The following is a 24,434-nucleotide window of genomic DNA, read 5'->3' on the forward strand; positions in this document are numbered from 1 at the left end:
GGTTTTTTTTTTTTTTTAAACCTTTCAATATTTTAAAATAAAACTGAAGTAAAAGTCAAAATGAAAAGCTGTTTTGATTCAAAATGGCAAAATGTTTCATTTCAAAATGTCAAAATTAAATATTTTGACTTTTTCAGAATTTTTGTTTGTTATTTTCTACTGAAAAAATTAAGTGAATCCAACAGACATTTATGAGAAAGTATCAGTCAAAAAGTTTTACCCTGCTCTAGTCAGAAATGATCTAAGAGTTTATAAAAGTTAGGACAAGAAAAATGGTGTGCAAAAATGTAGACAGAAATCTGTACCTAAAGTTTATGAGACTGCTCTTGAAACTTTGTTCCTTAGGATGCATTTTATAGATATTGGGGCCTATTTCCTTCACACAGGAAACCAACAAAGTCCTGTGAGGGGGAGAATTGAATCCGCTTTCCTCTACCATTATTTGAGCTTCACATCGTAATAGCAGTTACGCTCCAAAAAATCAGTAAGGCAAAATCTTCTCAATTAAATTAAGAAATGAGGGAAGATTGGATTTTTTTCTCTTTGAGCCCCCCCCCCCCACCAACCCACCCTCACACCACAAAGGACCTGATTTACATTTTTCTTACACCAATGTAAACTGGGAGTAACTCCACTGAGATAAATGAAGTTACTCCAGCATAAAACTGGTGTAAGAGAGAAATCTGAGCCTAATGTTTGAGCTGATTTCCATGAAAAACAGGGAAAGATTCACCTCTGCTATAAGATATTTGTATTGCTTAGTTTGTTTACAGAAAAACTCCAAGATTTACAGCAGAGATGTTAAAGAATAAATTAAATGCAAAACCCCAGTGGCAAAAGTGTGGTTCTAATTTAGATTTTTTTTAAACCTGCCCCAACATTGAAACTTTAAGGTGACATGGAATTTATTTTCGTAAGACCCTTTGCATGGAAATAATTTCTTTAATGTCCCCTACATTTGTATTGCCAATGCTTGTAAGATCCACTGCTGAACTCAAAAACAATCCAGACAAGAAAGGCCGGTGCCCAGAAACTCTTGGGAGATTCTGTAATTTTCATGCAAAAAACCTGACCGTTTCCTCCTTGATCTTCACCTTAACTAACTTTTCCCACTTGTTATAATTCTTTTTCTCTCCTGCCTTTCATCCTGTTTTATTTAATTTCCTGACCACAACACCCCTCAAAGAAGCAGAAAGTGGCTATGCTACAAACACTGTTATATCTCTATCCTGCCCCATCCCCCTTCTGGTTCTTTGTACACATTGAAATGGTTTGAAATGGAGGTGGGAGATGCACATGGTTCAGAGCTTAGATGATTAAATCCTTGCTGCACAGAGCAGAATTTCATAGATATTTAGGCCAGAAGGGACCATTATGATCATCTAGTCTGACCTCCTGCACAATGCAGGCAAATTTGCATGGCTCTTGAACCAGCTAACTGGGGGAGAGGTGGATGTGTCTCTCTCTTCTGCTGGAAATAACAGTTGCAAAGAAGGAATTCATTTGCTGCATCACTTGTGAATTATAGTTCCTTTCCACCTGTCTCCTTTGCGAAGGAGGACACAGCTTGATGCCTTTCTTTCCTTCCTGTTTATATTTAAACCCCTTATTTGTCTTTCACAATTTCCTCTTCTTGTCACCTTTCTGCTTTAAGTCACCTGTCTCCTCTCTCTTCTCCTAGCTCTTAACTGCCAGATTTTAATTGACATTGCTTCAGATCCTCCTCTGCTCCTCCTTCTGCTGCATTTCTCCCCTCTGGCTCTGCCTACTCATGCATTTTTCCTTCTAATTTCCTAGTTGACTGAAAAATGTACAAAAATAACTGTTTCCTTTTTTTTTGGAGCTGATTTTCAAAATTTCAATGCCATTTTTCATCAGATTTTCAAAATTTCAATGCCATTTTTCATCAGAATTCCTAAATTTAAAACATTTTGACCAGTTCTAGCAATGATCTCACTCCAGTGTAGGTGGGCCATGAGCAGCAGCTAGCCATTTGACCACCTTGTCCTCTCCACCTGCTCTGAGGGGGTTAGACAACATGTTTGTTAGAACACCAGTATTCTCACTGTATTAGAACTCCCACCTTTGCTGATCCTGGTGTCACTGCAACTGCAGGAAGCATGAAGAAAAATGATTGTGTAGATAAGACCTCCCTGACAGTGAGAGCTCTCTGCAGGGGAATGGTCTCCTCAGAGAAAAGGTAGAGGCCCCACCACATGGACATTTGAAATTAGACTGGACAATGTACAATGGGAAATAATCCTGCATAGGCATAGAGATGGACTAGATCAGTGATTTTCAACATGTGGTCCATGGACCACTGGGGATCCGCAGACTATGTCTAAGGGGTCCACGAAAGGTTGCTGTTGCCATAGGACATTGGCTTTCAAACTGTGGTCCGTGGACTCCTTGGGGTCTACAGACTATGTCTAAGATTTCCAAATGGGTCTGCACCTCCATTCAAAGATTTTTAGGGGTCTGCAAATGAAAAAAGATTGAAGACCACTGGACTAGATGGACCCTAATAGAGATTGTTCTTTACATTCTATATTCTTACTGTTCGTGCCTTCCTTTTTCAGACCCTATTCTTTCTTCTTCCACCTCTCTTCTCTATCTGCACCTACCTTCTTACCTCTCTCCCCCCACTGCTGCCTATTCCCTTCTATTCAGAACTCCTCAATATCTTCTCCCTCCTATGCTACCCTGTCCTCTCTTCCCTCATTTCCTCTCTTTATCAATTTTAAAAAAAAAAGACTTTGGGGGAATCTCAGATCTAAACTTTGTTGTTTCAGCTCTTCATAATTATTGACATAGTAGGCAGAGGTAGCACACAACAGACAGTCAACCTGTGGAACTCTTTGCCAGAAGATGTTGTGAAGGCCAAGACTATAACAGGGTTCAAAAAAGAACTACGTAAATTCATGGAGGATAGGTCCATTAATAGCTATTAGCCAGGAGGGGCCGATGGTATCCCTAGCCTCTGTTTGCCAGAAGCTGCGAATGGGTGACAGGGGATGGATCACTTGACGATGACCCGTTCTGTTCATTCCCTCTGGGGCACCTGGCGTTGGCCACTGTCGGAAGACAGGATACTAGGCCAGATGGACCTTTGGTCTAACCCAGTATGGCCTTTCTTATGTTCCATGTAATTACCATTATACTTAATGGAATTGGGTCTGTAGTTAGTACATAATTTACTTCCAATAATGTAACATATGTAACGATGGGCCATATTCTACCTTTTATTTTGGCACAGAAGTCCCATGTATTACGATAGGGGATTGGTGTTTTGTATGCAGAGTAGAATATGGCAGGATGTAATGAACCTCTTGTAGGTTTTATGGTACAAAAAAAAGTGAGTCCCACCTACAAGTCTACAGTAGTGCGTACCCACTATAGAATTGGTACAATTCTGTTTGGAGAGAGACAAAAAGTCAGTTGCCACTACCTAGAATTCAAATTTCATCCGAAGAAATCGCCAGGCCAGGGGAAACTAGCTCAGATTTTTTGACTGACAGTCCGATGACTATGCCTCTGAGGATAAAAATGAACAGGAAAAATGGGGGCGAACCAAAGAAGTGCCGCAAAGTATTTGAAACAATCCCCTTTCCCGCCTTTGGACAAGACGCAGGCTCCCATTAGGTAAAACACCACCATGAAATGGTTGTTTCCTCATAATAACACTGTGAACTGCACTTCCATTAAAAAGCATATTGAGCGCAGACATTCCTGTTAAAAAAGAAGAGCTGATGAAAACAGGCCCGAGGCTAGGTAAAAGGATGACAATCCTCAGTGTCCCAGACCTCAGCCTTTTTAAAAACTTGTAGTACAATTGTGCTTGATGCAATTACACCATGTCACGTTTTGTTAGCAAACCACTGACATAATGCCGGCTAGGAAGGAATCATGTCTACTGACTGCATTTGTTAATGTATTTCTGTGCTTTGGCCAGTTTGTATGCTGATGCTGAGACAAGCTACATCGCATTGTCCAGATCATGTGGTCCATCCCAGAGCAATTTCTGTGCCAAAACCATTCGTGTGGATGATCTTCATAGTTTAAAAGGGGGGGGACAAGATCATATTTTTCTCTTTTGCACAGCTCACTGCTACACAGAGCTTTGTATACTGTAGCTGCACAAAATAAAATAAAAATTACAATTTGGTTTAGAGTGAGGTTTAGAAAAATGCCCCATTATTTTCAGCTTTCCTTGCCTGATTTTACCTCTCTGACTTCAGGAGTGACAGAAGACAAAGCATTAGAAAAAGTTGGTAGACTGTCACAAAGAGCATTTGAATATACTGTGGGCCTGGTCTCACACCCATGTCAATGGAAATTTTTGCATTGACAACAGTGGTGACTGGATCAAGCAATAGAAAAACTAGCTACTAATCCCAAATAGAAACTTCCCCTTTTGCTAAAGCCTAATGTTAAACAGCGTATTTAAACATGATTCCATTGCATCTCACTCTCAGAGACAATTTTTCCTGGCACATGATTCCACAGAACATCCCTTATTTTCTCACACTCACTTTGATTTCAGTTGTAAACACCAAGAACTCAGTTTTTTAAAATATCTGCTATTCGTTGCTGAACAAAGGCAGAAGCAAAAATATTGCAGGATTAGAGCAAAACAGTGGAGTTTAGATGTTTTTCATTATAGTTATATACACACAATATATATATATATATATACACACACTCATAGTATAAATATATTCATATAATATTGTAAAAATATTAATTTAGCTCTAACTGTTAATACCTGATTTATATGGACTAACCTTATACGGCATTTATTTGTTGATGTTTCCAGTTAATCTGGTGGCCATGTTAGAAGCCCTAGATTTAGAGGATTAGCAATAGTCAAGACACCTAGGAAAAAGCAGCCTGGATGTCTAAGCCAGTCACTTCTCGCCACGTGCCTGTAGAGGAGTTAAGTTGGAGGAGGGCCTTCATATCTCAGCATCAAGTTGAAGGAGCGGGCAAAGTTGTTGGCAAGCTTGCAGCTGTGGGTCTCCTCCACTAGGGGGAGCAGAAACGCCAGGAGCAGCAAGAACAGCAGGAGTATCTGCAGCGGCAGCGCTGCCCAGCACACGCGGTGCAGGAAAGGACACATCCCCCCTGGACGTCTCTAAAAGACACAAACCAAATGGGGATGATGGATTTATTGAGCACATTAACAAGAAAAATAATGACAATAATTGGGGGAGGCGCGAGGGGCAGGGAGTAAAGACACCTAAAATATTTCCTAGAATCAGTGATAACGGAGGTGGAAAAGACCTTTTAGCCCATCTTTTCCAGTGCAGAACTGGTCCCCGTGATAAATTCCTGCAGGTTCTGTACAGTTTGACTGATTCCAGTGATGGCGCTTGAACCACTTCTCTTAGGTTATTCCCTGGGCTAACAGACCTCAGTACTAGGAATTATTTTCCTGAGAATTATTGCTTGGCTTCATTGGAGGAAGAAAACAACAATCCTGGGTCAGGTTTCTGATTACTGAGGAGAAAAAGTCTATTTTAGCAGCTAATATGTCACAGCCAAATGAAAGCTTTGCTTCCTGGGAGAAGCCAAACAGCCTTAGGCTTCGTCTTAGTAGAGGAGCTTGAGCTTCATATATTGTTTGTATTCATTATGGCCAGTTCTCTCAGAGATTTGATTTGGTTTGGTCTCCCAGTGCAGTCTGATCCTTGGGCCCTCTCTGTTTATTGCTGACCTTCCCCCTGGGTAGGGAAGGCAGGAGAAGGCTCCCGCATTATTACAGTCAATCCACTGCTTCTCATGCTTTGCCAGACAAATTTTATACTTCACGAGGTGCAACAGAATGACAAAGACAAGGGAGAAGCACAACAGATGGTGAAAGCTGGCTTTAACATGAAGTACCCCTTAAACTCACATTTGATGCTCAGTGATCATTATAATAGAGTTCCACGAAAGGAAGAGAAGAGCCAAATTCTGCTCCGTTACACTGGTGTAAATCAAGAATAATTCTATTGACCGCAATAGAATATTGAATAGAATAGTCAATTCTATTGACTGCAATAGAATATTGCTTTGGATATACACCAATGTTACAGACCAGAATTTGGGCCTGGGACTTCAGGAAATACTCATTAAAGTGGAGGGTTCACAGTGGCAGGATTCCTGGTGATTATTAAAGATCTCTCTCAGAAAAAAATGGTTAAAAAGTAGACAAATACTCGGATGAGGCAGTTTCTTCAGCAGGCATAGATTTACATTGGCAGCACAGTAATAATATTTAGCATCTACCCAATACCAGTCATTTACATGCTTTACAAATCTTAACTAATTAATTCTCATAACACACCTGTGAAGGGTACTATCCTCATTTCACAAATGAGGAAACAGAGAAGTTAAGTGACTTGCTCAAAGCCAGTGTCAGAGCTAGGATTAGAAATTCGAACTCCTGGCTCCCATTTATCTCGGATTACCAGGCAATACCTTCCTCCCACTGCATTACCAACAGACACTGCCCTTTGAAAACACCAGCAGAGAAGATAATGTCAACAGACTAGAATATTGTCACAGATGAATGGTCTGTATTAGAAATTATGGAGATGTTTCTCCCCCTTGTAACTAAGCTCCTCAACCTCCTGGCGCTATAAATATAAGTGCTGGGGCATTTATAGAAATTGCCAAGGCACACAAGCAGACACAGTTTCAGAGCGAGATAATGATTCTGTAAAAATATTATTCTGTTACAGCTGGTTTATTTCTGCCGTATCAAATGACCGATGGAGATCTAGTTATTGGATCTGGCGGATGTTGAGGCAACAGAGTGACAGCTGTTTGTTCTACCCTTTCTGACTTGCTGCATTGCGACTGGGTTAAGGCCTGATCCAAATTCCACTGAAGTCCGTGAAAACTCCCAGCCCTTTGAGAATAGGTCAGGTGCTTCAGCTGCTTGTGTTCCTCTTTTGCTTTCAGTGAAGTACTAGAAAAAATTGGGAGTCTAAATGAAGGTGTTCCCTGATGGAACTTCACTGTGTACAGCTGGCATTTACCCAGCAAATCAAAGCTTAGTGACCCTGGTAGCATTGCAGGAGCCATTTCTACATATGGATGTACTGTTCTTGACTATTGTGTCCAACGCACTAGACACAACTGGCTGTCCTTATAGGTTTTTCCTTTCTATTAGTCCTACAGGCCAAATCCTGAAGTCCTTAGTACGCTCTTAAATGAGAGTTTTGCCCAATTAAGGACTGAATAAAAACTGGGCCAGGGGGAGGGAATTCGTACCCTTATGTTGAATAGTCCCACTGATTACAAAGGGGTTAGTCAGAGAGTAATGTACTAATTACCATGAGTGCAGGTGGCAGCATCAAGTCCTGAGTGAAGCATTCAGGGTTCAGCTCTAGATTCTACAAAACAGGCTCTTCTTCAACATCACCACAGTCTCCTGGGAGCCATGTAAATCAATGGAATTTCACTAGGGATTTCTCTTTTCAGTAGTTATTCTCTATTCCTGTTTAATTCTCCATTGCCACCACAATAGCCTAGTGCAGCAATGTGGTAGAGACACTTGTTCTAGATTCCTGTCTTTCAGACTCCAGAGCCATGCAAAACCAGACCATGTTTATTACTATTTGCCAACAGTGGTAGTTTTGTTGGATGGAAGATTTGGGGCAGAATTATCCTTGCCTTGTGAAGACAAAGACTAAATCTTTCTCCCACTGTCAGAAAATAAGCACTTCTACCAGGAACAGGACGTGGAAGTACTATTCTCTCTGGCACAAGGTTTAATATCAGTATTATTAAAGGAGAGGTCCCTATAACAGGGAATAGCTCAGTGAGGGACGGACATTACAGATGAGATTTTCAAAAGCACCTGAGGGAGTTAATTGATTTTCAATATGACTTGTGCTCCTAACTCCCTTTGGTGCTTTTGCAATTCCCATCAGATAACTCTCCAGAATTCAATATTGCCCTAGGGAATCTAAGGAAGTCCTGGATACTCTTAAGGCATCTGCTGGATGACAACAGAAATGGAGCTGAGCCACAAATGGAAAAGCCTACTGTCTCTGCACCCCCTCTCCTTATGTTTGGAGCTGTCTAATTGCCAAGCCAGCTGCTCTGCATGTGCCCTCCTAGTTATTTATTCCTGCTGGAGAGGGGGTGCAAAGATGCTAGGCTTTTCCATTTGTGGCTCAGCTCCACTTCTGGTGTCATCCAGCAGGTGCCTTAAGAGTATGCAGGACTTCCTTAGACTCCCTAGGGCATCCATGTTGCCAGTAAGTATAGTCTCTCTCTTGCCTGTGCCAGCTCCCCTAGGGAAGTGTAGAGGGGAGGAGGTTGCTCACTGAGGGCCAAACTCTGCTTGGCCTTCAGCAGGTGCTCAGCAGTGTTGGGAAGGGTGCATGGAGCCTTCCCCTCAACTTCCATGGACTGCCTGAATAATCCTGAAGGTGCACAAATGGGGCCAGGAGGGGGCAGAGTCAGGTCCCTACCACCCTCGCCAGCCTCAGGGATGGAGAGGGGTGTAGTATGGGATGCACTCCCACAGTGCATCCACAAACTCCAGGAGAAATGGCCTCTGAGGCAGGCTCCTCCATGCCCCCTCTGGTGTGGTGTGGCTCCACGCTCTGCTCAAGACAGAGCTATGGCTAATAGGCACGTTCTAGCCCTGACCGTCTGGAAGCCCAGCTGACAGAGCTCCGTACAATGCCTGCCAGCAGGAGTTGTGCCTTAGGGCTACAAGAAACACATGGACTCTACTCCCAAGCCTGGTCATTAATTCAATGCAAGGATAAGACACCATGGCTCTGTTTCCTCCTCTGTAAAACGGAATGGCCTTACCCACAGATGTGTCACAAGGCTTAAATACCGCTTGTCAAGTGCTTCAAGATCCACTACTAAAATCTGCAAAACAATACTGCCTTTCATGGCTCTGTGTATCTTACATATACTATTTTTCTGAGACTGCCTTATTTATAAGCAAAGACTTTATTTCACTGTGGCTTTTAGTAGAGTAAGATACCACTCAATGAGACTAACAGTAGCCAAATCTGGCGTTACATGTACTGTGCAAAGAGGCACTTTCACACTGGGGAAAAACTTGAGGAAAGGAAAATGAATTTACTTTGCCTGCAGTTTCTAGCCTGTTTCCTTGCTGGGGTTGAAGAATAACTTTTTCCTACACAGCCCAGCTTCTCCATTTTGCCTGATCATATAGCAAGGTCATAAACTTGTATTTCACACACCAGTTTGTTTTTGCTCTTGTAGCTCGAAAGCCTGGTCTCTGTCTCTTTCACAGAAATTGGACCAATAAAAGATACGACCTCACCCACCTTGTCACTCTCATATCCTGGGACCAACATGGCTACAACAACACTGCAAAGAATATTTTACTACAGTTATCACTCTCCCTCTGACTTGGTTTTGATCATAATCCAGAATACAGGAGAATGTTTTGTTAATTTGTTCTAGGGAGCTAAGAGATAGAGCATCGTAAACCACAGCCTGTCCAGCTAATGGTACAGAACTTATCTGTGAGTTAATGACTTTGCTGCTACCTATATGTGCCAGGCATATCAGTCAAAAAAAAAAGCACCTCCAGAGCTGCTGTACATATCAGAGGTCCTGTGGGAAAAAAACCATGTGATCATATAATTAAAGACTGTATCATAATGCACAGGGGGCTGAACTAAGATTACACACACAATATTAATTCTGGCATTTCTTACCTGTGAAATAGTTGGCTTTGTAACTTTAATGTTCTTTTAAAATAGGTGGGTGGGGGCTGTGCATGCCCACGCAACATCTGTGGGGAATTTTGAAAGCTGCCCACTTCATAAGTAGACAGGCAAATCCCAGGGTTTTTAATTCCTCCGGTGCACTCAGAAGTACACAAAGTTGACTAGACTATCAGCCAGAGTCTTTGTACAAGGGTCAATTTAAAATCACAGCAAGAAACAAACCAGCAGTTTACAACTTTAAGGCCTGGTCTACACTATGAGTTTATGTCGAATTTAGCAGCATTAAATTGAATGAACCCTACACCCATCCACACAATGAAGCCATTTTTTTCGACATAAAGGGCTCTTAAAACCGATTTCTGTACTCCTCCCCGATGAGGGGATTAGCGCTGAAATCGACATTGCCGTTTCCAATTAGGGTTCGTGTGGATGCCATTCGACGGTATTGGCCTCTGGGAGCTATCCCACAGTGCACCATTGTGACTGCTCTGGACAGCACTCTGAACTCGGATGCACTGGCCAGGTGTACAGGAAAAGCACTGGGAACTTTTGAATCTCATTTCCTGATTGGCCAGGCGAGCTCATCAGCACAGGTGACCATGCAGTCCCAGAATTGAAAAAGAGCTCCAGCATGGACTGAACGGGAGGTATTGGATCTGATCGCTGTATGGGGAAACGAATCCATGCTATCAGAACTACATTCCAAAAGATGAAATGCCAAAACATTTCAAAAAATCTCCGAAGCCACGAGGGACAGAGGCTACAGCAGGGACGCAACACAGTGCCGCGTGAAACCTAAGGAGTTCAGACAAGCATACCAGAAAACCAAAGAATCAAACGGATGCTCCGGGACAGAGCCCCTGACATGCCACTTCTAAGCTGAGCTGCATACAATTCTAGGGAGGGGGGTGCCACCACTATCCCATCTCTGTCCGTGGACTCGGATGATGGGGTACTCTCCGCCATGCCTGAGGATTTTGCAGACGGGGAAGATTAGGAGGAGGAGGATGAGTTTGAGAAGAGCACACAGCACACCGTTCTCCCCGACAGCCAGGATCTTTTTATCACCCTGACTGAAATACCCTCCCAACTCAACCAAGCCGGAGAAGGGACCTCTGGTAAGTGTACCTTTTTAAATATAATACATGTTTTAAAAGCAAGCGTTTTTTAATTATTAATTAGCCCTGAGGACTTGGGATGCATTCGTGGCCAGTACAGCTACTGGAAAAGTCTGTTAACGTGTCTGGGGATGGAGCGGAAATTCTCAAGGGACATCTCCATGAAGCTCTCCTGGAGGTACTCTAAAAGCCTTTGCAGAAGATTTCTGGGGAGAGCAGCCTTATTTTGTCCTCCATGGTAGGACACTTTACCACACGCCATGCTAGTAGCAAGTAATCTGGTATCATTACATGACAAAGCCTGACAGCACATGGTCCCAGTGTTTGCTGGCATTCAAGCAACATCCGTTCTTTATCTCTCTGTGTTATCCTCAGAAGAGTGATATCATTCATGGTAACCTGGTTGAAATACGGGAATTTAATTAAGGGGACATTCAGAGGTGGCCGTTCCTACTGGGCTGTTTGCCTGTGGCTGAAAAGAAATCCTCCCTGCAGTTAGCCATGCGGTGGGGGGAAGGGGGCATTGGCGCTGAGCTGTTCGCGTTTGGCTAGCAGGGATCTTCCCTGATACCAGCCATGCGGTGGGAGGAGGGGTAAAGCGATCATCCCAGAGAATTGGATAGGGGGCGGGGTTAGTTTGGTTTCTGCTGCTGCACGTTAACATGAAAACCGCAGCGCTAAATGGCCAACTCAACAGGCTTTGCTTGGTATGGGAAAGAAGGGCACTGCTGTTATGAAGGTTGCAGAAGCCAAAAGACTATGGCTTACCATGGCCACCTGCAAGCTGAATTCAGTTGCCCAGCCCTGCGTGTGTGATCTCTTAACACCAAAGGCACAGGCACTCAATATAAGATGCAAAATGTGATCTTGTACTTAAATCACATGTGCTATGTAATGTGAATCATGTTGTTCACCGTGAAAGAGTATAGCCATTGTTCTGTAAAATGTATCTTTTAAAATACTTCACTCCCTTTTTTTCCTCCCACAGCTGCAAATGTTTCAAGCCTCCCTCCTCCATCCCAAAGGCTATCTCAGATAAGGGGGTGAAAAAAACGCATTCACGATGAAATGTTCTCTGAGCTCATGAAGTTGTCTGGCACTGACAGAGCTCAGCAGAATGTGTGGAGGGACACAGTCGCACAGTACAGGAAATCAGCCCATGAACGTGAGGACAGGAGGGATGATTGAGATGAGAAGTGGCGGCAGGAAGAGCAGAGGAGGCAGGATGCAACGCTGGGGCTACAGCGGGATCAAACGGACATGCTCCAGCGTCTGGTGGAGGTTCAGGAACGGCAGCAGGATCACAGACTGCCGCTGCAGCCCCTGTTTAACCGCTCTCCCTCCTCCCCAAGTTCCATAGCCTCCTCACCCAGATGCCCAAGAATGCAGGGGAGTTGGGAGGGAGGCTCTGGGCACCCAACCACTCCACCCCAGTGGACAGCCCAAGCAACAGAAGGCTGGCATTCAACAAGTTTTGAAGTGGCCTTTTCCTTCCCTCCTCCCACACCCCACCCGGGCTACCTTGTGAGTTATCTCCCTATTTTTATAATCAATGAATAAAGAATATATGGTTTTTAAATGATAGTGACTTTATTTCCTTTGCAAGCAAGCTGTGATCGAAGTGGGCAGGGCGGGTGGTTTACAGGGAATTAGAGCCAACCAAGGGAGCGGGTTTTCATCAAGGAGAAACAAACAGAAGTGTCACATGGTACCCTGGCCAGTCATGAAACTGGTTTTCAAAGCTTCTCTGATTCTCAGTACTTCCTGCTGTGCTCCTCTAACCGCCCTGGTGTCTGGCTGCGCATATTCAGTGGCCAGGCGATTTGCCTCAACCTCCCATCCCACCATAAACGTCTCCCCCTTACTCTCACAGAGATTGTGGAGCACACAGCAAGCAGCAATAACAATGAGAATATTGGTTTCGCTGAGATCTGAGCGAGTCAGTAAACTGCACCAGCAACCCTTTAAACATCCAAATACACACTCTACCACCATTCTGTGCTTGCTCAGCCTATAGTTAAACAGCTCCTGACTACTGTCCAGAGCGCCTATGTACGGATTCATGAGCCAGGGCATTAAGGGGTAGGCTGGGTCCCCAAGGATAACTATAGGCATTTCAACATCCCCAACAGTTATTTTCTGGTCTGGAAAGTAAATCCCTTCCTGCAGCCGTTTAAACAGACCAGAGTTCCTGAAGACGCGAGCGTCATGAACCTTTCCTGGCCATCCCACGTTGACGTTGGTGAAACGTCCCTTGTGATCCACCAGTGCTTGCATCACCACTGAAAAGTACCCCTTGCGGTTTATGTATTGGCTGCCCTGGTGGTCTGGTCCCAAGATAGGGATATGCATTCCATCTATAGCCCCACCACAGTTAGGGAATCCCATTGCAGCAAACCATCTACTATAACCTGCACATTTCCCAGAGTCACTACCTTTGATAGCAGCAGCTCAATGATTGCATTGGATACTTGCATCACAGCAACCCCCACAGTAGATTTGCCCACTCCAAATTGATTACCGACTGACTGGCAGCTGTCTGGCATTGCAAGCTTCCACAGGGCTATTGCCATTTGCTTCTCAACTGTGAGGGCTGCTCTCATTTTGGTATTCTTGCACTTCAGGGCAGGGGAAAGCAAGTCACAAAGTTCCATGAAAGTGCCCTTACGCATGCGAAAATTTTGGAGCCACTGGGAATCATCCCAATCCTGCAACACTATGTGGTCCCACCAGTCTGTGCTTGTTTCCCGGGCCCAGAATCGGCGTTCCACAGCATGAGCCTGCCCCATCAACATCATGATCTCCAAATTGCCGGGGACCGTGGTTTTAGAGAAATCTGTGTCCATGTCCTCATCACTCTTGTCACCGCGCTGCCGTTGCCTCCTCACATGGTTTTTCAGGTTCTGGTTCTGCATAAACTGTACCATAACATGCGGGGTGTTTACAATGGTCATAACTGCTGCGGTGAGCTGAACGGGCTCCATGCTTGCCGTGCTATGGCGTCTGCTCAGGCAATCCAGGGAAAAGGGCATGAAATGATTGTCTGCCATTGCTTTCATGGAGGGAGGGTTGACTGATGACATTTACCCATAACCACACGTGACAAATTTTTGGCCCCATCAGGCGTTGGGAGCTCAGCCCAGAATTCCAATGGGCAGCGGGGACTGTGGGAACTGTGGGATAGCTACCCAAAGTGCACCACTCGGAATGTCGACTCTTGCCATGGTACTGTGGACGCACACCGCCGAATTAATGTACTTAGTGTGGACGCATGCACTCGACTTTATCCAATCTGTTCCCAAAAATCGACTTCTGTAAAATCAGAATAATTTCATAGTGTAGACATACCCTGAGTCTCAGAAGGCACGTGGACGACATTTCAAAGTTTCCGCTGCAAAGTCGCTTAAAATTAAGTACGCTGCCAATATGTTACTGTGACACGGATCGATTTACGACAGCCAGCTCTACTGATAGATATGTCACAACCTGCACTTAGGATAATAATGCCACAGGCAAAGTGGTGGCACTGGATCTGTTGGAGCAGCCTTCGACAATTCTTTATACACAAGGACCCTGGCCACAACTTTCTGGTTTATCCTTGTTCTGCTGAATAATCCCAAGCAGAATTATAGCTAAGGCTTCTAAACAAGATAATATGCATTTAAACTGGTCCTATTCAAACAAGAGCATTGAGAACCCTACCAGAGTCAAAGGTGGATGGCAGTCCTTATACAAATATAAAAAAAGTGTTTAAAGGTGCCAAAAACTGACTTTATTCTGCCTCTAGCCACCACAACTCCCTCCGGCTTCCTGCATTTACGGGGTGATTACAATATTCCTTCATAAAATAATGCTAAAATTTCCTTTACCAGAACAGTTCATTGGAAGTATCTTTCTTGCAAAGAAAATGAACATCACACCTTCATTCAGAACTAATTGGAAGCTTCTTGGCATCCTCAGCAGAAAGATGATACAAGATATCACTTTGGACTCAATGGACATGGAAACTAAGATACCTTCTTACTCCTAGGATGGTGTCTCACCTTACAGACCCAGGATGGGGCAGTGTATGCAGCTTGCACTGCTGCTGCCAGTGCTGGTTTGTCATGTGGATAAATAGGAGATTCCACTTTCTGGGCACGTACTGTAACCAGTGCTAGATCTCCAAACACTGGGATAGATTCACTCCCCAGAAGATCCCTTAGCAGCAGAATAAGGATGCAGTAGTAAGGCAGTTCAATAGTGAGTGAAGCTGCCTGGCCCAGCCTCCCACTATGGGAGGAGGCAAAGCCAGGTTGATTCAGCCTTTTTCCTGGAACGTCTGCTGATGGGGCTCCTATAAAGTCTCAGCGAAACTGAACGCTGCCCTCCCTGATGCAGCCCTGGCCTGCACAGTCAGCCCAGAAAGCAGGGATTCTACCCTTATGTCCCTGGAGGGGTGAATCTATGTCACTGTTTTAAATGGTAAGAAGTCCACTTTGCTGTGAATCATGCACACTTGCGGCATGTATTGTTGTTTGATTCCTAAACGTACAGGCTGGCCTGGGTGCACAAGAAATGAACAAAAACCACTTAGGCAAATTCTCCTTGGGAGGAAAATGTTCATGGTTGGAGCAAAGATGGGCTCCAGCCACAAATCTAAGATCCAGATCTGAACTACTCCAAAGATCTGGTGTATTTGGCCTTGAAGTTTTGGTTCAAGGGGAAAGAGTTCTGTTACTTAGGAGGAAAGATTTCCTCAGTGTTCATAAAATATGCATTAAACTGGGAAAAATATGTCGCCTTAATGCACTTTTTAAAAAGCATTTTCCATTTTACCAAGCATGTTATTTTACAGCAGACTTCAAATGACCAAACACCTGCCATGAGTCTGACCACCAAAGACATAAAATCTATGATGCATTTTTAACAGGACACTATATATATATATGCTGTGTTACTGTAAATGGATTTTGTTTTCTGTATACTTCTCGTCATATCTTAAGTTCAGTCTGTGTTATTACTGTTTTCTCCGAGACAAGGAGTGAGTGCTATCGCTTTATCCACAGTTTCCTGGATGGCTGCATTAATTTGATTGACTCAAGATCTATGGTGACTTCTAAAGAAGATTAAATTACACATTCCCTCTTGCCCATGTGCCGCTTGAGATTACATCCAGCAATTTCTCAAAGAGAAGCAATTAGGTGACTACAAATTTAATAAACCCTAATTATTTTGTTTGTACAAACAATAAAGCCAAAATTATTTGTGCAGCAAGGAACTGTAATTACTTTGAAAAAAAAATCGAACAGTGCTACCTAACCTCAGAAATAACAAGTTTTGGATTTCCTATTTATTCTAAAAATGCTCATGGAATATTTTCAGTTGGCTGGGAGCCAAACTTTGAAGGTAACATTTATCATCATTATTGTTTAGTATTTGCTCTATAATGTCCCAATGTGCTAGGTAAACTACAGACACAAATACACACATGTTACCCCATCACAGGCACCTGCCAAAAACTCACAGCCGCTGATACAATTTCCTGCAAATGCTTTTTGGGTTTTTTTTTGGTTCGTCTATAAGATATCACTCTTAAAGAGATCATTATCCCACAGTGTTCATCCTGGGGGAAGGTCTAGCAAGGGGCATGTCCTCAGTAGACAAGAAGAATGAGAGAGGGAGTGAGTAGAAAGAAGCACATTAATATAAATGGAAGAAAGAAAAGGAGTACTTGTGGCACCTTAGAGACTAACCAATTTATTTGCGCATAAGCTTATAAATTGGTTCGTCTCTAAGGTGCCACAAGTACTCCTTTTCTTTTTGCGAACACAGACTAACACGGCTGCTACTCTGAAACCTGTCATAAATGGAAGAGGCTCTGACAACATTCAGCCATGCAGCGAGGCAATGGAATGGAAGCAGAATGACATGGAATGAGACTGGCAGCATCTGTGCCCTTCTATCCCCCACCCCAAACTATTAAAACACGGAAGAGGAAATGAGAATCACCAGGAAAAACACGTCACGGAAGCAAAAGATCAACTCAGCACCTGACATCGTGCCCCTGCTGCTGCTTCTATAAGGCTCCACATGGAAGAGGGATGGCACAAATCATCCAAGATGAAATTCACCCCCTGAGCAGAGGATCAGCACATGGCCTAGACACCGTTCAAGTCCCCCAAACCGGGGTCTGCTCCTACTGCACATATGCTGAGGGGAGTGGATTTTACAAGTTATGAGGTGATTCAGCCCTTTCCCATGAGTGGTGCACTATTTCAGGTACAAGTTAATTAACATAGGGCATTATTAGTCATTCACCCAGAGAATTTTCATTTGCTGCAGTTTTGAAGGGATGCAACTGACATAAAACGTATATTTAAAAATCCTTCACTCAGCTACTAACAACATCATAGATTATTTAACCTGAATTTTAAAAAACTACTACAAATATTTTAAAACTCTCATTTGCACCTCCCCATTTATGCTTTTTGTCCTTCTCCCAGCTCAGATAGCACTGAGACCAGACTGGTCAATGTCACTTTCTAATTCTCATGAGTTAGGCCCCATGCTGTTATGCCAGGGGATGTTTAACTCATAGATGTATTTCTAGTCATAATGGACCCAATTCTGCTTTCAGTGGCAGCAATATGAATCTGGGATAACTCCATTGAGGTGCATGGACCATCACTGGTGTACACTGGCGGGTATAAATGACAGCAGCATCTGGATCATTAGCATTTCTAAATCACCTGGCACCTAGAACTGCCTGACAATGTTCTTTTAGGTGGAAAGGGAACTATTGTATTCTCGCCCACAACGTGTTCTCATTTCATCCGATGAAGTGAGCTGTAGCTCACGAAAGCTTATGCTCAAATAAATTGGTTAGTCGCTAAGGTGCCACAAGTACTCCTTTTCTTTTTTCATTCTTCTTCTGAATTTCTTTGTCTCTCCCCCTTTGCACTGGGTAGTTGTTCAGAAGTCAGGGAAGGGCTTCAGTACTCCTTGGCACGGATGACTTGCCTAGTGTGGGCCTAACTGATACTAACCGGCCAATATTTCATGCAGGTATCATCGGAAATGACCTGTGTATCTGGACATGGCTCAAGAGGATGAGAGAGACTGAGTACCAGCCAACTTTAAGGTGCTGTGCTGAAGTCAAGGATGGAATCTCACTGCTCAATGGAGATACAACAGAGCCACAAGCATTTTCCGCTACACGCAACTCTGACCAAGGGAGCCATATTAAAAAAAAAAGTCCTTGATCGGTTTTTTGAATTTTCCCTTTAGGGTCATTACCAAGGAAAAGTAGTTTTACTCAATGTCTGACAGCTTCTACAGCAGGAATTAAGATGACACATTGTTTTCCTAGTCTGATCAGGAACTTAAGGGAAGATTCTTGCCACTTGAGCTATCATGCTGAAAAAACATCCAGTGATCTTGCTATTTGGTTCACTACACCCAATGCCTAGTGCTGAGCTGCAGGTGCAATAACGTAAAGGCTTTGGGGGTTACCATGAGGGTTCAAGATTGGCCAGAATTATTCAAGAGAGGTGTGGGTATCACAATGCACATACTAGTACTTCACCAGGATAAGAACTGGGTAGGGCTTTACCGCATCTTTGGTACACCTGGGGAATAGCCTTGCTGCATTGGGAAGCCTTGGCATGGGGAGGACTCAGGGATGACAAGATCAGGTGTGCATAACAAGGGGACTTAATGCCAGGTGTGAGTGTTTAGCATCCCTTAACAGGAGTGAGATGTGGTTCTCAGGGGGAGAGATCAAGAGTTATTTGTGTGGTGATATAATCACAAAACTCATTATCCATTCATTTAACTTTGCATTGTGTAAATAAAGTCTCAATCTATACAATCTAATAACATGGCAGATGAGATGATGTAAAGTGGGAGCCAACTTTATGAACCAAGCAAATGCTGGTAGAGATAAAGGGCTTGATTCAATCCAATTAAGGGAAATGGAAAGACTCAAGATCAGGCTCCAAAAGAAGAACTGTTCCTGAACTTTAATCAAAAGCTGGTGTTTTCTTCTTTTCTTTCAAGCCTATCCCTTTTTGTCTTTTCTACTGTCTCTGCTCTTTGTTGTTTCAGCCTTTTATGTGAGTCCCAAGAGAAATTCCTTCACAGAATGCTGCACAGAATCAGGGCTTAGTCTAATAGCATTAGGCATATTACCTTACTTTACCTACAATTCTTCACTTGAAGGGACATGGACTGGATGAGCTAAATTAAAATTTCAAAATGTGAATTAGGAACCTGTAACACACTGTACCCCACAGTAGCACCCAGTAACCCCCATATACATCATTCATATATGGGTGTGTTGTTTCATACAAAGCATGCCATGTAAGATATCTGCTGAGACCCATTGTTCTGTCAAAATATGTATATTGTTAGTGTGTATGAAGTTATGAGATTCTGTTAGATGGTTGTTATTGAAATATGTTGTGAGTTTGGGAGTCGCCCACTGACAGTTCTCCAGTAACAACAAAGGAGGTGACCAATACCCAGGCCAGCCTTAAACAACCATTAATCAGCAGGGGACTTGTAAGCAAGGGATTTACAATTCTGTACAAGGTTGTGCAAGCACTAGACAATGTGATTCATTTACACAAAACTACACCAGGGGGAATACTCAATTCTGGGACTCCGCAAAGCCCACCAGGCTAGTGTTGACTTCCAATGAGATTTAGGCTCCTAAGGGCTAGATCTACAAAGGAGACTTAGGCTCAGCATTGCAATGCATAACATTTAGGCATCCCACTCCCTATTGGAATCCACAGCACCAAGTTAGGTGCCCAGACTCCCCATATAATGCACAGGGACAGATAGGCACCTAAGAACAGGATTCATAAAAGCCAGCACACACTGAGTGGAGAGCCACCTAACACAGCCAGTAGAGAATGCTGAGGAGAGGATGTAAGCTCCCAAATTATTATTAATTATTATTAGGCACTTTCAAAAATGTTCACCCTCATCTACACAGGAGATGGACAGACATCCAGTTCCTATGCTTCTGTGATGGCAGGATAGTCCAAGGGCAATACCCTTAAAAAGGAAACTGCTTCTCCTTTTTAAACTTGGAATATTTCTCAACCTCTTTACCACTGTGGGCCGCATATGCAGCTCTCCTCTATGTGTTATGTGGGATGCATCCACACAATATATATATATAACCTGTATGGCCCTGAGGATGTCACGTGGGCTGCAACTATGTGCTAAGTGGGCCGCAAGCGGCCCGCAGGTTAAAAACCACTGGTCTACACTATAGCTTCTACAGCAGGTCAGCTACAGCTGCATCTGTGTCACTTACAACCGAAGTATAGCCTATACCAGTGGAATGGATTTTTCTGTTGAAGTAGTTAACCCAACTCTGCAGGAATTCTTCTATCGACCTAGCCTCATCTCAACTGGGGGTTAGGTCAACCTAGTTATGGTGCTCAGGGTGCAAAAAAAAAAAAGAAAGAAAAATGTTAGAGCCCTGAACGACGGAGCTAGGTTGATCTAATTTTTAAATGTACCCCGGGCCTTGTAGAAGAGCAGCTTCCTTATTAAGGTACTTTACATAGACACTTATCCTAAGGCATCCAACTCTTTCAAGAACCTTAAAAAAAATCTCATTTAAAAGTAATTACCTGTGAAACCTCTAATCTAACATTTCTGAGTTTAATGATTGGAAAATTTTGTACCTTTCTGAATCCATCAGGTTCTTCCAAAGATCTAGGAGTCTGTTTAAAAAAAAGAAAAAAGAAAAATATAAACACAAACACAAAATACCATGAAACTGAGATCCCAGTGGAACCTATAATGGAATATTCATTTCACAGGGGGAACGTTTCTTTCAAATTTCTGGTCATCTGGATAGGCTGAAACAGCAGGTGATTGGTGTTTAATGAGCTTTTTAATGCACAACAGAAATAAAGCCCAAATGGATTTTGTTTCCTAACAATGTAAGTTAGATGCAGTGTTACCTAAGAAATAGCTTTGATTTTACTGACACCTATTGACTAAATGTATTCTTACATAAGGTACTTGGGCAAAAAATGTACCACACAATAACTCTGATTTTACACTATTTCTGATTAACAGAGACTGCCCTTCACCTCCACTGCAAATCAAAGGATTTGTGTTCTAAATAAATACTTTCAATTTGAAACTCATTGACAGCTTCTTTGAAGACTAGCGGAGAAGGACTCAAACTACAGATTTTCTCCCACACCTTACAGCCAAGGTTTTCTAAAATATTGAGTCATTTTAGGTGGCTCATTTTTCAGGTGCCCAAGTTACAATACTTTAAAGAGGATTTATTGCCAAAAGTGCCAGGTACCCACAATCTAAAAACCAGGCCTCAAAGTTTGGCACCCAGAATCACTAGTCACTTTGGAAAATCAGGACTTAACTATGCAAATTTATGTTAAACTAACTGTAAATATCTTTATCATTATTTGCAATATTTGTTATTGGATAAACTCCATCTTCTTTACAATGCTTTCACATACAACTCTCTGATATAAAACTTTATGTTTACCCAGACTTATACTTTGGTCCTTACATTAAAATCAATTACAATTGTCTATGACATCAGCTCTTTATACCATTCCAAATGCTAAGCCCATGAAGTGAATGTGATAAAGAAACTGGCGCCTTTTGTAGTTTCTTTCTGAGATAATCTGTTCTGTTCTTGACTATACTGATCACATTGACTCACAGAGCACCACAGAACAGAAGACAATTACACAAATAAAGTTATGTGGGCATATAACCTTGTTACAGTAATTGTGCAAAAGAACATTCTGTGGGGGAGAGAAGGAGCAGGCGGGGGAAGGGAAGGAAGCCCCTGATTGGGATTGCCTCATTACATGTCTAAGAGAAAGTTATATATTACACACACACATACCAACTACATGGTATAAAGGCCCAGGGACTAGAACCCAGGTCTCTAGAATGTAGGGGAGTTGATATTCCCACAGTACCCCTGGGAGGCAATATGGAGGCATTGCCAGGGAGAGTGGAGAGTAGGTGCCTCAGGAAATACAACCCAAGAGACCCAGAGTGACAGTACCCTGCAGCCCTCTGTTTGGCCAAGTGCCCCTACTTAACCCCAGTAGTTGCCCCAGGAAGTTGTCTGGGCAACTACACAGATTTCAGTGTGCTGCAATGCCAGACTTCGCCTCTACTCCTGATATCTGATCTCTGACTCCAGCCTGACTTCAACCCTCAGTTCTGCCTCTGATCTCCAGTCTCCGACCCTGGCCTGACTCTGACCCTGACACTTGTGTATGAGATCTAGCCTTGCAATTCCTCCAACTCCAGCTCAGCGACTCCTGTCCCTGGTGGGCAGATTCAGCCCAGCTGAGACCACTAGGCAAGACCATCTATGCCCCAGTCCCTTACACAATATCATGTTAGATGATATCACTATTGGGCCAAATCTGAAGTCTTTACTCAAGGAAAAGTAATGAGCATTGCTTGTGTGGAGACAAAGAGGCCACAGGATTTCTAATTGAATATTGAAAGTGCGTGTATATATAAATATATTCAATTGACTTCAGTGGGATTACCTATACACTGAAAGTTAAGCACCTGTTTATGTCCTTACTGGATTGGGACTATAGCTGTCAAAAAGCAGTGGTTACTTAAAAGAATTATGGAAAAGTACTACAGTGTATTTAATACTAACACCTCTGATGCCCATTCACCTACCAATGAGCTGCTGGAGTTTTTGAGTTTAGATTTATAGAGCATCCATTGATAACGCAGGTCCTCCACGTCTTCAGAGGTCCCGACAACTGTCTGAAGACTAAGGAGATCTTCAAAAAGACACTGCCCCTCAGGAACACGAGACTGTAGCTCCTTCAGGGAAAGACAAGGTTATCAGCAACATGGCATTTAAAGGAATCGCTGCCTTGCCAACACTAGAGATTCAGTCATTTAAAAGGACATTAGCATTGCATCCAGTTGGTGGGAACTCTGCATTTATGTTTATGCATTTATTTTTATTTTGCCATCACATATTCATGTAGGATGGTCTACATCTGCAGGATTTCTCTTAACTGAGGATTTTTATTGTTAGGTTTCCTCTTATAGTTGTCATTGTTGGTGGATTTTATTGTATTGATTATAAGTATTAAAATGCTGAGGATAAAAAATAAAAGACAGATTTTAGCCAGAAATGGTAAAATATCTGTGCCAAACAAGGTTGTTTGTGACATGGAAAAATGTCTTACGCAAATGTTGTAGTATGACTCTGACCTTTCCATTGCAGCGTGGGGGCCCTTACACATCTCCCCTCTCCCCTTCCAGACCCACCTATCCTGTGAGTTTTATAGCAGGGAGATGTGATATGGCCCTGGATGCTGATTTTAGCTTTTAAATAATTTGAAAGGCTCCTGGCCACATTTCAGCCTCTGTACTGTGGAGGAGGATGAATGTCTTGGGAAAGAAGAACATCAAGCTGGAATGGAGGGAAAAGTTGGGAGCCCCATTCCAGATGATATCACGGTATCCTCTTGCACTGACGATACCCCTACGGGGGAGGGAATCCCAGTTGTTAGGCACAAACAGATAATAGTAACCAGGGATTCAGCTATTAGAAATATACATAGTTGGTTTGTGATGACCAGGACAGCCACATGGTGAATTGCCTGGAAGGTACAAAGCTTGCGAACCTCTTGAGACATCTAGATAGACATAAGTGCAGTGCTGGGGAGGAGTGGTAGTTATGGTATATGTGCTGTATGTATATATATATACCAATGGCATAGGGAAACATAATAGAGAGGTCCTAGAGGCCATATTTAGGCTGCTAGGTAAGAAATTAAAGTCCAGGACCTCCATGGTAGCATTCTCTGAAATGCTTCCAGTTCCACAGGCAAAACTGCAGGGTCTGAATGTATGGATGAGATGATGGTGTTGGGAGAAGCAATTTAGGTTTATTAGGAACTGGGGGATCTTCTGTGAAAGGAGGAGCCTAAACAGGAAGAACGGGCTCCACCTAAACCATAACAGAACTAGACTGTTAGCATGTAAAATTAAAAAGATCATAGAGGAGTTTTTAAACTTAGAGATGGGGGACAGCTGAAAGCTGTGGAGAAGCACACAGTTCAGACAGGGGACAGGCAATACAATCCTTAGGAGAGGATTGATTAAAGAGCATACTTCTATATCCTAGTAAAGAGGAGAGGATAGAAAGTGATAAAGTAGAGGTAGGAACTGAAGAAAAACAGTCAAATGAAAAAGAGTCCCATTCAATTGAATCACATGAAGGCAGACAACTAAATATTGACAAACTTTATAAGTGTTTGTATACAAATGCTATAAGTCTAAATGCTAAAATGGGAGAACTTGAGTGACTGGCATTAAATGAAGATACTGATATGAAAGACATCACAGAAACTTGGTAGAACAATGATAATCAATGGGACATGGTAATACCAGAGTACAAAATATATAGGAAAGACAGAATAGGTAGTACTGGTAGGAGAGTGATACTATATGTGAAAGAAAGCATAGAGACAAATATAGTACAAATCTTAAATGAATCAAACTGTATCTTAGAAAATGGTACCTTAGAAATTCGAAGCTTGATTAACAAGAGTTTAGC

General features: G+C 42.8%; 1 protein-coding gene across 6 annotated transcripts in view; it reads right to left on the reverse strand.

Annotated features, from left to right (window-relative positions):
- The window catches only part of SYNE3 (spectrin repeat containing nuclear envelope family member 3), a 144,234-nt gene that overhangs the window by 51,904 nt on the left and 67,896 nt on the right, over nucleotides 1-24,434 (reverse strand). For 4 of the 6 annotated variants that reach the window (XM_048853999.2, XM_075129848.1, XM_048853996.2 and 1 more), the window contains 3 exons: nucleotides 22,535-22,684; nucleotides 20,521-20,559; nucleotides 1,868-5,134 (listed from right to left, as the gene is read on the reverse strand). In XM_048853999.2, coding sequence (XP_048709956.2) covers nucleotides 4,937-5,134; nucleotides 20,521-20,559; nucleotides 22,535-22,684 — 387 coding nt within the window. In that variant the 3' untranslated portion in view covers nucleotides 1,868-4,936. Of the gene's footprint in view, nucleotides 1-1,867; nucleotides 5,135-12,402; nucleotides 14,147-20,520; nucleotides 20,560-22,534; nucleotides 22,685-24,434 lie in introns of those variants that run through there. The other 2 variants (XM_048854000.2, XM_048854003.2) reach the window with 2 other exon arrangements.

The sequence above is a fragment of the Caretta caretta genome, chromosome 6, assembly GCF_965140235.1.
Source record: "Caretta caretta isolate rCarCar2 chromosome 6, rCarCar1.hap1, whole genome shotgun sequence".
NCBI classification, from domain to species: Eukaryota; Metazoa; Chordata; order Testudines; family Cheloniidae; genus Caretta; species Caretta caretta.